The 14,970-nt window shown below is 39.0% G+C and overlaps 1 protein-coding gene across 1 annotated transcript; it reads right to left on the reverse strand.

Moving 5' to 3' along the window:
* Nucleotides 1-8,388: 8,388 nt before the first annotated feature.
* Nucleotides 8,389-9,756, reverse strand: LOC132644072 (uncharacterized). The gene has a single exon (XM_060360621.1). The coding sequence runs from the start codon at nucleotides 9,754-9,756 to the stop codon at nucleotides 8,389-8,391; it is 1,368 nt and encodes a 455-aa protein (XP_060216604.1).
* Nucleotides 9,757-14,970: the final 5,214 nt, after the last annotated feature.

The following is a 14,970-nucleotide window of genomic DNA, read 5'->3' on the forward strand; positions in this document are numbered from 1 at the left end:
GAGTGCCCAAGTTAAAGATTTCATTAACCTTGATCCCTCAGTATTTACCAGAGATAAGTCTGGTAAGGACCCGCAAAACTTTATAGATCAGATGTTGTGGACTTTGCGGGTGATGTATGCCAGTGATATACAGGTACTTGCGTTAGCATCCTATCTGTTGCGAGATATAGCCGTGGGTTGGTATGATACTTAGTAATAGTCCAGAGGACCGGATACGCCTCCAGCGGTATGGAAAGAGTTTTTAGAGGCATTTTTACGTCATTACTTACCATCAGAGACTCGTCGAGCAAGAGTAGATAGGTTTTCGGCTCTCCGTCAGGAGAATATGAGTGTACCGGAGTATAGCCTTCATTTTGATTCTTTGGCTAGGTATGCTCCTTCGATTGTAGCCGATATGGAGGATTGGGTGCACCGATTTTTATTGGACTTGGATCGCACTTGATTAATGAGTGCACCACGGTTACTTTTCTTGAGGGTATGGATATCTCTTGTATTTAGGAATATGCCCAGAACTTGGAGGATCGAAAGTGAAAACAACGTAAGGACCGTGATCGTGATAGGGGTCAACATAAGAGGGCTAGGCCTGCTAGTCAGTTTGAGGGTTCTCGGGGTGGTCCTAGGCCATAATATCCCAGACACTCAGCTTATCCTGCAGCTAGTACACCTCTGCAGTTTAAGAGGACACTGTATGATAGATTTGCATATTCTGGACCAGGTCAGAGTTTGCGGGCTTCGGGTTCTCAGCAGCGGAGAGATCCAGGGCAGATGATGCCACCTCCTCCGCGATATAGTCAGTGTGGTGAGGCTCATTCTAGGAAACTTCATTAAGGTATGTATGTGTGTTTTACTTGTGGGAATCCCGATCACTTTGCGAGAGATTGTCCATCTAGGGACAGGAATGGTATGGCCCGACCGATCGAATCAGTATCAGCTTTGTCATCTTCAGTAGTACCCTAGAGCGAGGACCTCAGACACCGTCCAGTAGAGGCAGAGGCAGGGGTGGAGCATCTAGCTCAGGTGGTCATCAGAACCGCATTTATGCATTAGCTGGTCGACAAGACTTTGAGTGATACATCACCAGATGTCATCACAGGTATACTACCAGTCTCTTCTCGTGATGTATATGCATTGATAGATACCGATTCCACTTTATCATATGTTACTCCATATATTGTTGGAAAGTTTGGGATAAAACTCGAGTTGATTAAACTATTTGAGGTGTCTACACCGGTTGGTGATCCTGTGAACGCTAGACGGGTTTATTGGGATTGAGTGGTAATAGTTTGTAGACGCCACACCATAGTTGGTTTAATTGAATTAGAAATGGTTGATTTTGATGTTATCATAGGTATGGATTTGTTAGCTTCTTGTTTTGCTAATGTTGACTGCCGAACAAAGATTGTTATATTTCAACTTCCAGGTGAGTTGGTTCTTGAATGGTAGGGAACTACTGTATCACCTAAGAGCATGTTTATTTCCTACTTAAAGGCAAGGAAAATGATCTCTAGGGGTTGTACGTACCACCTTATTCGTGTTAGAGATGCTGATGCTGAGCCACCAACTCTTCAATCAAGTTTCGGTGGTTAATGAGTTTGCTGATATATTTCCAGACGAGCTTCTAGGACTTCCTCCTGACATAGAGATCGAGTTTGGTGTAGATGTTCTGCTAGATACTTAGCCGATATCTATTCCTTCTTATAGATGGCTCTGGCAGAATTGAAAGAATTAAAGGAGCAGCTGAAGGACTTATTGGAGAAGGGTTTCATTAGACCCAACACTTCGCCTTGGGGTACGCCGGTATTATTCGTGCGAAAGAAAGATGGCTTGTTACACATGTGTATTGATTACTGGTAGTTGAATAAGGTTATTATCAAGAATAAATACAGAGATATAGAAAGACTACGACAAAGGGATTAAAAGCAATTTTAAAGTAACGCATAAGTACAAACGATGAGAAGCAGAGACGAACTGAGAACAGGTGTGGTCAGACACTTTATATACGAGAATATCAACTTGAATAATGAGTTAATGTGGGAAGATATGAACTAAAGGAAAACTACTGAGGTTGAAAGAGGAAGATAAAATGACGAATCAGTCATAATGAGTTGGAAAGGGACTCGAGTACGATGGCACTTTAACTAAAAGATAGGCCATGGTAATTGTCACGACCCAACCGGAGGGCCGTGACGGGCACCCGGTACTAGTCCCCCGGGCACCTCTAACATACCTTTACATTTACATCTAGGTGAGCCACATATTAAATCATGGATTCTATCAATCAATCATACTAATCCCATTGGACAATCAATGCATTTATATCATCAATAGCAACTATGCCCATATCAATGTGCATGAGCCTACGAGGCTAATAAAATGATATCCAAAATATAGGCCGACAAGGCCAAACACACCTAAACATATACACATGTCTACGAGCCTCTAAGGAGAGTATGTCATATCATATATGCGGGACAGGACCCCGCTGTTATATCCCGTATTTTATACGTTTGGATATTTCAAGGTAGCCGTGGTAAAGTTAAGGGAATGACCATCTTCCAAAATTATTTTATTGTATAAGTTGGTTATGAATATTATTTATGAACATTATTAGTATGGAAATATTGAGAAAAGTTAAGGGCAAAAAAGAAAATTTGCAAAAAGGTTCATGGTAATATTGTAAAAGGCTAGGGGCAAAATAGTAATCTCACAAAAGTTCAAGAAAAGTCTTGAAAAGGCCAAAGCTTGCATGGGAAGACAAAAGGGGCATCTTTGTTAATTTTCAAGAAAAAAAGAAGAAAACTCTAGAACAAAAGAGAGAAGGGGGTCATGTGTCTATATTCTTATTTGAGGGACTAATTGTGTATATATATATATATATATATATATATATATATATATATAAGTGTGTGGGCTAAAGCTTATCAAGAAGCTACTTAGTCTTCTTTAGTTAGTTTTAAGAAAATTCAAGAAAAAAAGAAGAAATCTCTAGAGAAGGGGCATGTGTCCACATGCTATTTGATGAGGCTAAATATATATATGGATATATTAGTCATAGTTTCCTCCATAATTCAAGAAGTTGGGAGGAGAAGAAAATGAAAGGAGAGAAATATAGTAGTGCTCGGCCATGGTGCCAAAAATTTGAGTCCATGGAATTGATCAAGAAAAATTATTTTCTCCTAGTTTTCTGACCAATTGGAACGTCCTCGTTAATATGGGAGAGTTTTTGGAGCAATTAAATAATTCATTTGAGCAATATATGCCCTAGCCGAATGAAGAGATAAGTGGAAAAAGGTATGTGTTCAACCTTCCTTTACATGTTTTATGGATGATTTATGCATGTTGGAGTGTAAAGAAATGAATGAAGATCATGAAAGAATGATGTTGATGTTGGGCCGTGCATGTGTGATGTGGTGTAGAGAGAATGGACTAATTTTATGTAATGTGTTGGTTGTTGTAGTAATGTGTAGAAATGGATGAAAAATTCATGAAAGCATGCATGTAGTTGTTATGGCCGTGTAGGTATGTGTATTGTGTGGAAGTGATAAACTAATTTCATTTAGCATTTTAATTGTTGTTGTAGTAGATTCTATGATGGTAGATGAAGATTTAATGGTTTGGAATGAAATGGAAATCGTTTGTGAATTATTGGAAAAGTTAGTGTGATGTTAGTGTGGTTCTTATATTTGTAAGAATAAATTTATCCATGTATGGATTGTTGATATAACTCATAAATTTGGAAGGAAGTAATGCGTTGTTAACTTTGGTGGTGTTGTGAGTTTTCGGGTGGAGGTATGCATTAATTGGGATGAATTGAATTGAATTGAATGTTGAAGTGTTGCTAGAATAATTGTTGGTATTGTTGTCGATAGTTTGGCCGGGTTTAATTCCCGGATTGCTGTTGATTAAAATTGGCCGAGTTAGAATCTCGGGGATGGTGTATTTACAGGGGAAGTGCTGCCGAAATTTCGGCAGACCATAAGTGAATGTACTTGAAAGGCTAAGACAAGTATATGTCGATGAATCTAACGATAATGTCAATCTTCTTGCATGTAGACTAACAAGTTGGACGAATAAGAGTAGCTAGTAAGGCGCGGAACAGGTATGTTAAGGCTCGTCCCTTTCTTTCAAAGGCATGATCCCATGTCATGATTTCATAATTAACTCCATATCCTATTTGTTTTCAAAGGTTAGATGTTTATGATTCTATGGTATGATTTTCTTCCTAGTAACCCGTAAATGTTTTCCATAATGCCTATACTTTTCCAAAACCAAGGTTTATGACTTTGTAAACTTTCATGACTATAACGACGGACATGTTTTTATAATGATAACGATGATGTCGAAGAAGAGAACACGCTTATGATGATTATGATAATTATTTCTTAAAGGTTCCAAATGTATGTGAATTGATGCCTTATGAGATGATAATTTTATTTTATGTTCTCCTAACGCTATTCTTCATTGATAGTCTCATCTTATGATAATTGTTCCTTCAAGGTGAGACACGACGATCCTGATTGTTCCATAATGTAATCGGAGGTTGCCGACCTTACGTCACTCCGATGGATACATGACTTTCTTGGGCTCTCATGCATGCTGTATAGATGACATATGTTTATATGTATATGTATATGTATATGGGGAAGTACGGGGAAGGTCAGAACGTTATATACGCGTAGCCACCTGATCAGTTGGAGTATGATACCGTCCCGGACGCGGGGCATATGTGGTTAAATGGATCGGCTGCCGACGCCTCGGCAATACGATAAGAACTATTTTCTATATTATATGATATATGTATATGATATATGGGGAGGATGGGATAAGGGCAGAGCGTTATATACGCGTATCCACCTGATCAGTTGGTGTTATATGACATGATATAATCCCGGACGCGGGATGCCCGGTCGTGGCACATATGTGGTTAAATGGATCGGAGCCGACGCCTCGGCAATATGATATGTTCTATTTTCTATATATATGTAAAAGAAATGTTTTCAAATAAAGTAAAGTATGATATGTATATGGATCGGGCTGCACGTTCCGCAGCATTAAGCATGCATGGCATCCGCCCTTAGAGGTGCTCACATGTACAGGTCACTCTCTTATCTTATGATATGTTTTGTATTTCCATACAGTTAATATTCATATGTTTATCTCTTACTATGTTACTATTTATGCCTTACATACTCAGTACATTGCTCGTACTGAACACTTTTCTTCGGGGGCTGCGTTTCATGGCGCGCAGGTACACCCAGATGAGTTGAAGCCATTATAGAAGATGTTCCAGCGAAGTTGGCGAGCTCCATTTAGCTCGGGAGTGTAGCCGAGTCAGCGTACATGTGCCATGATCTCCGATTGCAGTTAGAGACTTTGCAGACAGAGTCGTGGGTATTGGGAGTCAGTCTGTCAGCGGCTCCATCAGCCGACGTGTCTTTATGTCTTTATGAAAGCGATGCAAAGGGCGGTGCGCAGCCCATGCATCATATAAAAGGCGGTGCACAGCCTTATGCGAAAATTTAAAAGGGCGGTGCATGGCCCAGGCAATATATGAAAGCGATGCAACGGGCGGTGCGCAGCCCATGCATCATATAAAAGGCGGTGCACAGCCTTATGCGAAAAATTTAAAAAGGGCGGTGCATGGCCCAGGCAATATATGAAAGCGATGCAAAGGGTGGTGCGCCGCCCATGCATCATATGGAAGGCGGTGCACAGCCTTATGCAGAAATCCAAAAAGGGCGGTGCATGGCCCTGGCAATATATGAAAATGATGCAAAGGGCGGTGCGCAGCCCATGCATCATATGGAAGGCGGTGCTCAGCCTTATGCAGAAATTACGAAGGGCGGTGCATGGCCCTGGCAATATATGAAAGCGACGCAAAGGGCGGTGCGCAGCCCATACATCATATGAAAGGCGGTGCACAGCCTTATACAGAAATTAAAAAAGGCGGTGCATGGCCCAGGCAATATATGAAAGCGATGCAAAGGGAGGTGCGCAGCCCATGCATCATATGGAAGGCGGTGCACAGCCTTATGCAGAAATTTAAATGGGCGGTGCGCAGCCCATGCAACATGAAAGGCGGTGCTCAGCCTTATGCAGAAATTAAAAAGGGCGGTGCACAGCCCATGCAACATATAAAAGGCGGTGCTCAGCCTTATGTAAAAATTTCAAAGGGGCGGGGCACAGCCCATTCAACATATAAAAGGCGGTTGAGCCCGAAATGTCCTATTTTAGGGTGGAAGAACCCGTGTATCCTGTTTTAGGGTGGACGAACTCAAGTATCCTATTTTAGGGTGGAAGAACCCAAGCATCCTATTTTAGGGTGGAAGAACCCAAGCATCCTATTTTAGGGTGGAAGTACCCAAGCATCCTATTTTAGGGTGGAAGTACCCAATATGTCCTATTTTAGGGTGGACGAACCCAATATATCCTATTTTAGGGTGGAAGAACCCAATATGTCCTATTTTAGGGTGGACGAACCCAAGTATCCTATTTTAGGGTGGAAGAACCCAAGCATCCTATTTTAGGGTGGAAGAACCCAAGCATCCTATTTTAGGGTGGAAGAACCCAAGTATCCTATTTTAGGGTGGACTAACCCAAGCATCCTATTTTAGGGTGGAAGAACCCAAATATCCTATTTTAGGGTGGAAGAACCCAAGTATCCTATTTTAGGGTGGAAGAACCCAATATCTTGTTTTAGGGTGGAAGAACCCGATATCCTATTTTAGGGTGGAAGAACCCGAGCATCCTATTTTAGGGTGGAAAATCCAAGCATCCTATTTTAGGGTGGAAAAACCCAAGCATCCTATTTTAGGGTGGAAGAACCCAATATGTCCTATTTTAGGGTGGACGAACCCAAATGTTGTGCGTTTGCGAATAATGATGCTGTGCCTTTGCGGGGTATTTGAAAGTAATAATGCAATGCAGGTGCGGTACTTTTGCAGTGCGGGACATTTGAAAGCAGTAGTGCGTATGCAGTGCGGAAATTTAAAGCAATAGTGCATATGCAGTGCGTGGTATTTAAAATAGTAGTGCATGCAGTGCGGGGAATTTAAAGCAATAGTGCATATGCAGTGCGTGGTATTTAAAATAGTAGTGCATGCAGTGCAGGGAATTTAAAGCAATAGTGCATATGTAGTGCGTGGTATTTAAAATAGTAGTGCATGCAGTGCGGGAAATTTAAATCAATAGTGCATATGCAGTGCGTGGTATTAAAAATAATAGTGCATGCAGTGCGGGGAATTTAAAGCAGCAGTGCGTGGTATTTAAAATAGTAGTGCATGCAGTGCGGGGAATTTAAAGCAATAGTGCATATGCGGTGCGTGCTATTTAAAACAGTAGTGCATGCAGTGCGGGGAATTTAAAGCAATAGTGCATATGCGGTGCGTGCTATTTAAAATAGTAGTGCATGCAGTGCGGGGAATTTAAAGCAATAGTGCATATGCGGTGCGTGCTATTTATAATAGTAGTGCATGGCAGAGCGGGAAATTTAAATCAATAGTGCATATGCAGTGCGTGGTATTAAAAATAATAGTGCATGCAGTGCGGGGAATTTAAACCAGCAGTGCGTGGTATTTAAAATAGTAGTGCATGCAGTGCGGGGAATTTAAAGCAATAGTGCATATGCGGTGCGTGCTATTTAAAATAGTAGTGCATGCAGTGCGGGGAATTTAAAGCAATAGTGCATATGCGGTGCGTGCTATTTATAATAGTAGTGCATGGCAGAGCATTTGAAAGCAATAATATTTGTGCGTGTTATAGGAAGATTCAAACCGCTCGATGCGCAGTCCCTGCAAAGCTGTAAGCATACTTCGGCTTTCGCAACTGGAAGCCTTGGTGATATTTCACCTTGCTAAAATGTTTCCATGAATAAAATTCCTGCGCTCAAAGAAAATTATGAGTTCCGAAATTTGTGTTGATTTTGAATCATCCTTGAATCACCCTTTGCTTCATGACTTTCGTGAGGTTTTCTTGATGCTAAGATTCGTATGCCGTGCATTATCGCTGAGGAGTAGCTAAAAATCGGTTCTGCGTTACTCAAAGAAAATTTGTTAGTATAAAAGGAAGTGGTTGCCTTGTGTTGAACATTGAGCTTTGGCTTTGAATCTGTGCTACTCGTTGCTATGCCATTGCGAAAATCTGATTATGTGAATATGGCTTGGGATAAGCCGTCTGCAAAATTTCTCCAGTTCGACTTGGGGGGAAATTGGAATTCTTTTTATTTATTGAGACCGGACCCAACATGGGCGCCTACGTATCCTGCTACTAACAGGAATCAGGTCGACCGTAGTTCATTGAAAAAGTCTAGAAAAGATTACAAGATAGCGGCTATTTCTAAAGATGGGCATGTGGAGGATGATATTCTCGAGTAGCGAGATGATGTCCCTATCAGTCTGCTTGACTTGTTGCACGCTTTCTTTTCAAATGCCTTGGTGCCAGTTTCGATGAATCGCCCTTAACAACAGTTGTCTTTGTGTTTGCAATATTACCGGTTGAAGGCTCTAGCTGTAGCTTTATCTTGCCACTTTCAATCATGCTTTGAATCTTAAATCTTAGTGCTGGACATTCTTCAATGTCATGTCCTTGAATGTTTGAGTGATAAGCACAACTCTTAGACAAATCAAAGTTTGGCGGTGGATGCTTAGGTATAAATCCCTTCTTTGGTTGTAGAATACCCTTAGCACTCAACCTCTTAAATATATTTGCCAATGGTTCATTTAGAGTAGTGAAGCAAAAAGATTTCCTTTTCTTTTTATGTTGAGAGCTTGATTGTTCTTGGTGAACCCGTCGTTGGTAGCCTTGCTGGGAGTTTTGCTGACGAGGACATTGCATAGTGTCATAAGATTGAAAAATTTGGTGACTTTTATGGCATTGCGCTTGATGCATAGTCGTGGAAGCAAATTGCTTTTGCTTCATTTCACTTTGCAGATTTCCTAGTATCTCCGCTCGGAAGGTTTGGTGAACGGCTTGTGTTGCTGAGCTATCTGTAATTCTCCCTTCTTGAATGGCATTCTCTAGTTCTCTACCAATCCTAATCAAAACAGAGAAGTTGTGTGCACAAGCTCCGAGCAACTTATCATAATATAAGTCTTCCTGAATTTGGATGAAGGTTGAGATCAATTCCCTCTCGGATAATGGAGGATGTATTTTTGAAGCTTCTAACCTCCATCGTATGGCATATTCTTGGAAAGACTCATGTGGCGTTTTCTTTACTCTGAGAAAATCGGCTATGTGCGGATCGCCTCCATTGTTAAACTCGAATTGCTTTACAAATCCGCGGGCCATATCTTCCCACGTAAGCCATTTGCTAAAATCTTGTTTAGTGTACCAAGAGAGTGCTGATCCTGATAAACTTTGAATGAACAATCTCATTCGTACGGCTTCATTATGTCCAATACCAATTAATCTGCTGCAATAGTCCTTTAAATGAGCGACGGGATCTCCCTTCCCATTGAAAGTGTTAAACTTAGGTATTTTGTACCCTGACGGAAGCTCAACGTTTGGATGCACACACAAATCTTCATACTTCAAAATCTGGAAATTCCTTGAACATAACTCTTCATTAATGACTTTCCTCAAATTGTGGAGTTCTTTTCCCAAATCTTCATGGCAAAGCGACTTGATTTCCTTTCCAGGCCTCCTATATGGGGACATTGCCAGTTCGTTTTCCTTACTTTTCTCGAATTGAGTGGTGGTTATGGAAAATTGAGGATTAGGAATTATCGCTACTTGATCGGGAGTGTAGGTTGAAGGCATTTGTGGAATGATATAGGTAGGATCTAAGTGAGGCGAAATGGCTAAGGAAACATTGCTGGAAGTTGACGTTGTGTTAGGAAGAAGGCTTAAGGTATTTCCCAGATTGGCTACAATATTTTTTTTCGAACCACCTTTCCCTTGCTATCGTTTTGTTCTTGCACCAAACCCATACCGGTGTTGAAAGCTTCAAATCTCTCTGCCATTGTAGTCTCGTCCTTAATGCAGATTCGCAGCCAAAACAATGTTCAATGCCAGACAACCTTTTAAAGAAAAAGTAAAACTTCATAAACAAAATAAAATGTTAGTGCATGAAGTAAAAGCTTCATAAACAATATATATATATATATCTTTTTTTTTTTTTTAAAGTGATCTAATTAAGCAGGCTCTAGATTAGAGACGACTTGAATCATATAAAGGAAACGAATGGACGAAAATGAATCATCAGCTATTTAGCTCTGACGGTTGAGAATGAATCGGAAGAAAGAAAACTGCATTGGAGTAGAACATGCTATTTGAAAAAAGGTTGACTCATATCGAAACGCCAAAGCTTGGTTCTGAGTTAATTCTTACCAATCCCAGCATATTTTAAAAAAAAAATTGCCCCAGTTTTAGAATGCTTTGAAAAATGTCTTGGGTTGCATTCCAAAATTGTCCCAGTTTCATGCTCCTTCGTTCGGGGAATATTAAAATTTGTAGTAAATAAGACCGGGCCTTATATAGGCTGCCTACGTATCCTGTATCCGACAGGAAATCAGGTCAAACGTAGTTCGGGTTGTGTAAAAAGTTTTTTTTTTTTTAATAATGCAAGAGATTAGCTTAGAGAAGATCATGATTGATCGGGCGCAAGACAGTTGAATTTAATGTACCCAAGAGTTACGAAGCACTGGCGGGTTGCAAAATGTCAAGGACATGAGACCTATGAGATTGTCCTTCGACTTGCATGCCAAAAATTGAAATTAATGGGTGCGCGAAGATAAATTTCAGCGACCCAGAATGACGCAATTGACTGAGCGAAGACTCCGCAGAAGCAAGGTACTTGAACAGTCATTCTTGAACAGCTTGATGGCAAAAATCGAACAAATATCGAGAAGTGTCATTTGATAGATTGGACCAATAAATTTAGACATCTACCAATTTAAGAAACGATAAATGCTGAAAATGATAGAATTTGAAAGTAAAAGTTCCATGACGTAAACCGAGTGCAAAATGGATTCTACAAGGCACGGAGCTAACGGGTCAAATGTTTCGTCGTTTGAGACAGAAGATCATACCCGTAAAAGGACACAAAAAAGCTCTAGAATTTGCAGTTTGATGCGAGACAAATTGTTCAACACTAATAGATTTGAGTAACTAAGCAAATAACGATAAGAGAATGCCTATTAAAACAAAGTTGGAATGATAAGAGTTAACTTTAAGGATTTTCAAGGCTAGTTCATGTATGTGAAAATTAGGAAATTTCCTCCGATGATTAGAAATTTGTCGGGAGTCATGCTAAGAATGCGAACGATCTTAAAGGTGCTCTAGAGTGGCTAAAGTGCGCTAACCGCGGAATAAATAGTTTTTTTTTGTTTTTTTCTTTTGTTTTTTTTTTTTTTTTTTTTGAGGTGAGGATGATGCAAAAATAATTAATCAACAATATGCAATTGTGCGGCAAAGCAAATATGAATTTTACTTTTCTTCTGAAACAAAGATGATGTTAGCAAATATCAAGTAATAACTTTCACAAATAAATTCAAATAAGAGCCTGCAAATAATTTTAAGTAATGAGCTTGGCATCAGGTGATAATCGTAAATAAATTCAAAAGCAAGCATATTGCAAATAAGTTCAAGTAAACCACTTAGCAAGCAAGCACGCAACTTAAAAGCTTATAACACAAGTATATAAAATAACAGCCACGCGTGTTAATACGTAGGGGACCTCCTTATGCCCGAGGTAGGCCTAGCGTGTATTTGAAAGATGAAGGTGTCATTATATGTCATCCCATTTGCTCTTTAATTAATTAAACGAGTCTATTCCCAAAATGAAGTACATAAATATTTTTAAGCTTTATTACATGACAAAATAAGAAAAGAAAAAATATTCCTAAAAATAAGCTAAGTTCAATTGCGTTCAAGCTTCTTTCAAAACTTGCGATCTTCATGGCTATCTGCATCACAAAAAGGTTAGTCAAACCCCACCCTCCTAAAGTTTAATTAATCAGAGCAATGGTCGATATTTAGCACAATCAACTTCAAATAATGCACACATAACATGATAAGCGTCGCTTGGGGTCATGAACCCACTCGGAAATTTGGACAAGGCTGACTAATGGATTTAATACGCCTTGGGTATTAAGCCTTCCTAGGTTCATGCATGTTCTTAAAAGGGTTTTCATTTAGCTCTATCTTAGGCTGACTACGAGTTGGCTTCCAATGACACAAGGTTCCCGAGCGGACTACTCAAGTGAGAAGGCTACGCGGTCCCCGTTACTCGGGCACCCCGCGCATACGCCAACTCTCCTAAAATTTGGATTCTACGAAGAAAAATTTGCGGGTGCGCAAAACACACCTCGCGTGTACGTGTGATAGTGTGAGTTTTCCAGAAGTGGAGAAAATATGAACGGAATGCCAAATTAAGGAAAGCAGTAACATATTATTACATAGAAAATTTCACATAATAAAGCAATCACTTAAAAGAACATAAAAGAAACAAACACGACAACAATAAAAACAAACATAAAGAAAACAACCAAACATCCAACAAATTAATTATTAACCTAAGTTTGTTATGGTTAGAACCTAGAAATCCCCAGCGGAGTCGCCAAGCTGTTATACCCCATTTTAACCGGGTTGAAGCGGAGTACAACATATTGGAGATTCCTAAATTTTTTTGTTTTAAGGAGTCGCCACCTAATTGATTTTACGGTGAATTAGGACACCTAATTATTAACTACGGTAATGCTAATTAAACCTCCGTTAATAGTCTGCTTAACCAGTGTGATTCTAGGTAAGGGTTCTATATTATCTTAAAGGGAAGGGGTTAGGCATCCTTTAGAATCCGCTAACTTACGGTTATCCGACCAAACTTAGGTTAACTAATTAAAGTGGAAGCTGCAAATGTAGTGCTTAAACTTTAAGAAAAACGACTTGCAAATGCTGCTGGGGTTTTAAAAAGAAAATATACTAATACTTTGAAATAAGACTTATAAATGTTGTTAGGCTTTAAATGAAAATATAATAATGCTATTTAGAAAATATAATAATTTTCATAAGAGGAAATCTTAAAGGCCATTTAAAATAGAACTTATGAAAAGTTGATAAGGCTTTAAATAAAAATGCTATTTAGAATGAGATTTGTAGAAAATATAATAATTTGCATAAAAAAAACACTTCAAATGCCATTTAAAATAAATTTATGAAATAATGCTATTTAAAATAAGATTTGCATAAAACAATAAATAGAAGAAAACGCAAGTTTGTGCAATGTTTTAATAAATACTTGAAACAAACTAAACGATGAGGTACTAATTAACTTCGCATTTTCAGAAGTATAAACAAAATTATGTTTTATTAACTACATTCGGCCAAACTTATGCATAATTTAGATAACTTAAAAAAAACATGTTTATAAAATATTCTTTAATTCTTTTCCTTGAACTAACTACCCATTCCCAAACTAAACCTTCTAATTTATTAGGATTCATCTAAACTAGGAAAATGAAGCAAACAAAGAGTTAGTCGCATGATACAAATTAAATGCACAAAACGAAATACAAGAGTAGATATATTAAGGATGGCTGATCTGCTGCAGTTGGATTTTTAGCCCAGTAACTTCTTTGCATTATTGTGGGTTGCTGCAGTAATATGGGCCTTAACCCATAATATTTTATATGCTTGCTGCGGACAGGGGAGGCTGGACACGGAGGAGATTTCGTTGGGCTTTTTAGCCCAACACCAAATGCGGAAGAAGATGAATCCGAGGGACTCGTATGCGGTCATGCATAAAACGAAAGGAAAAGGATTAGTATGTGACCAATGAATAATGTTAAACAGATGAGATATGAACTCAAAACAATTCAACGGATTACGTATATGCTAAGCATACATCATGTATACACATTCATAGGGATGTATAGAAGGCTAATACTGAAAAGCTTTCGCCCTCATCTTCCCGATGCCGTACAAGTTCCAAAGATTTCTAGAACCTTAAGCATGGCTGGCTATCGGAGGAGGCTAAACCCATCCCTATGTTTGCCTTACCAAATGTATCATCTATTTCTTAATTACCGAATGCATCCATTATTTCTTAAAAATTCCAGCAATATCTCAAGTGAGGTACCTTCCTCTATTCTTTTGCAAAAGTAGCAGCTATTCTAAACTAGTAACTTAAGTGTAATATCAGTTTCTTTAGAAAAATAAGAAAAGAAAAAAAAGCAGCTTAGTCACAAACATGCCAATCACAGACAACAACAAAATGCAACAATTAATTAATCTAAGATGGATATTACAAATGCAGCAACAGTTTCAAAAGGGGACAGTGGCAACTTTATCCAAATTGCAGTAGCTCGGGGCAACATAGCAACTGATAGCAGTGGTAAGTCTCGTTAAGTGTAATAGCCTTATTAAGTGTGAATATCTGTTGCTAAAAAAAAACAGTGGCCAAGCGAAATGAGGTTCCTTTGAAAGTTACTTAGTTTTAGGGCAGTTTTTGACAAAGAACAGGGTCAGCAAACACTCAAAACAGCATTGATGCACTAGACTTTAGTAGCTACCAAACCAGCACATGGAAGGAGTGCATCAATTCAACATAATTCTTAAAGAAAATATCAACTTGCCAAGATCGACCATACAGAACAAAGCATCAGGCTTAGAAGACTAAAGCAACAAAAGGGAAAACAGACTCTAAAAATATACATTCCAGGAGAACACTGGTCCAAACCGATGACACATTAGGATGCAAGATGGGCTAATTAGCATTTTCTAATTATCAAAACAACAGCCCAAATAATCTCGAAAGGTAATTCGATGGAATATGATAATATAGCAATTTTCAGGTTTAAACAAGTAGTACCTAGGGGTCTGCGCTCAACTGATCCATATAATGATCTTAAGTGATATTAATGAATGAAGACAGGCTTATACATGACAGAGGATGATCATTTATTATTCTTTGAACTTCCTACATGACAATTGATTTTTGAGGGAGAATTTCAACACAAGACATCAACAAAAAGC

This window comes from Lycium barbarum, chromosome 6, assembly GCF_019175385.1.
Source record: "Lycium barbarum isolate Lr01 chromosome 6, ASM1917538v2, whole genome shotgun sequence".
In the NCBI taxonomy this organism is placed as follows: domain Eukaryota; kingdom Viridiplantae; phylum Streptophyta; class Magnoliopsida; order Solanales; family Solanaceae; genus Lycium; species Lycium barbarum.

Excerpts from the sequence above, each read along its gene's own strand:
- LOC132644072 (XM_060360621.1), bottom strand. The coding sequence starts at position 9,756 with ATGCCTTCAACCTACACTCCCGATCAAGTAGCGATAATTCCTAATCCT.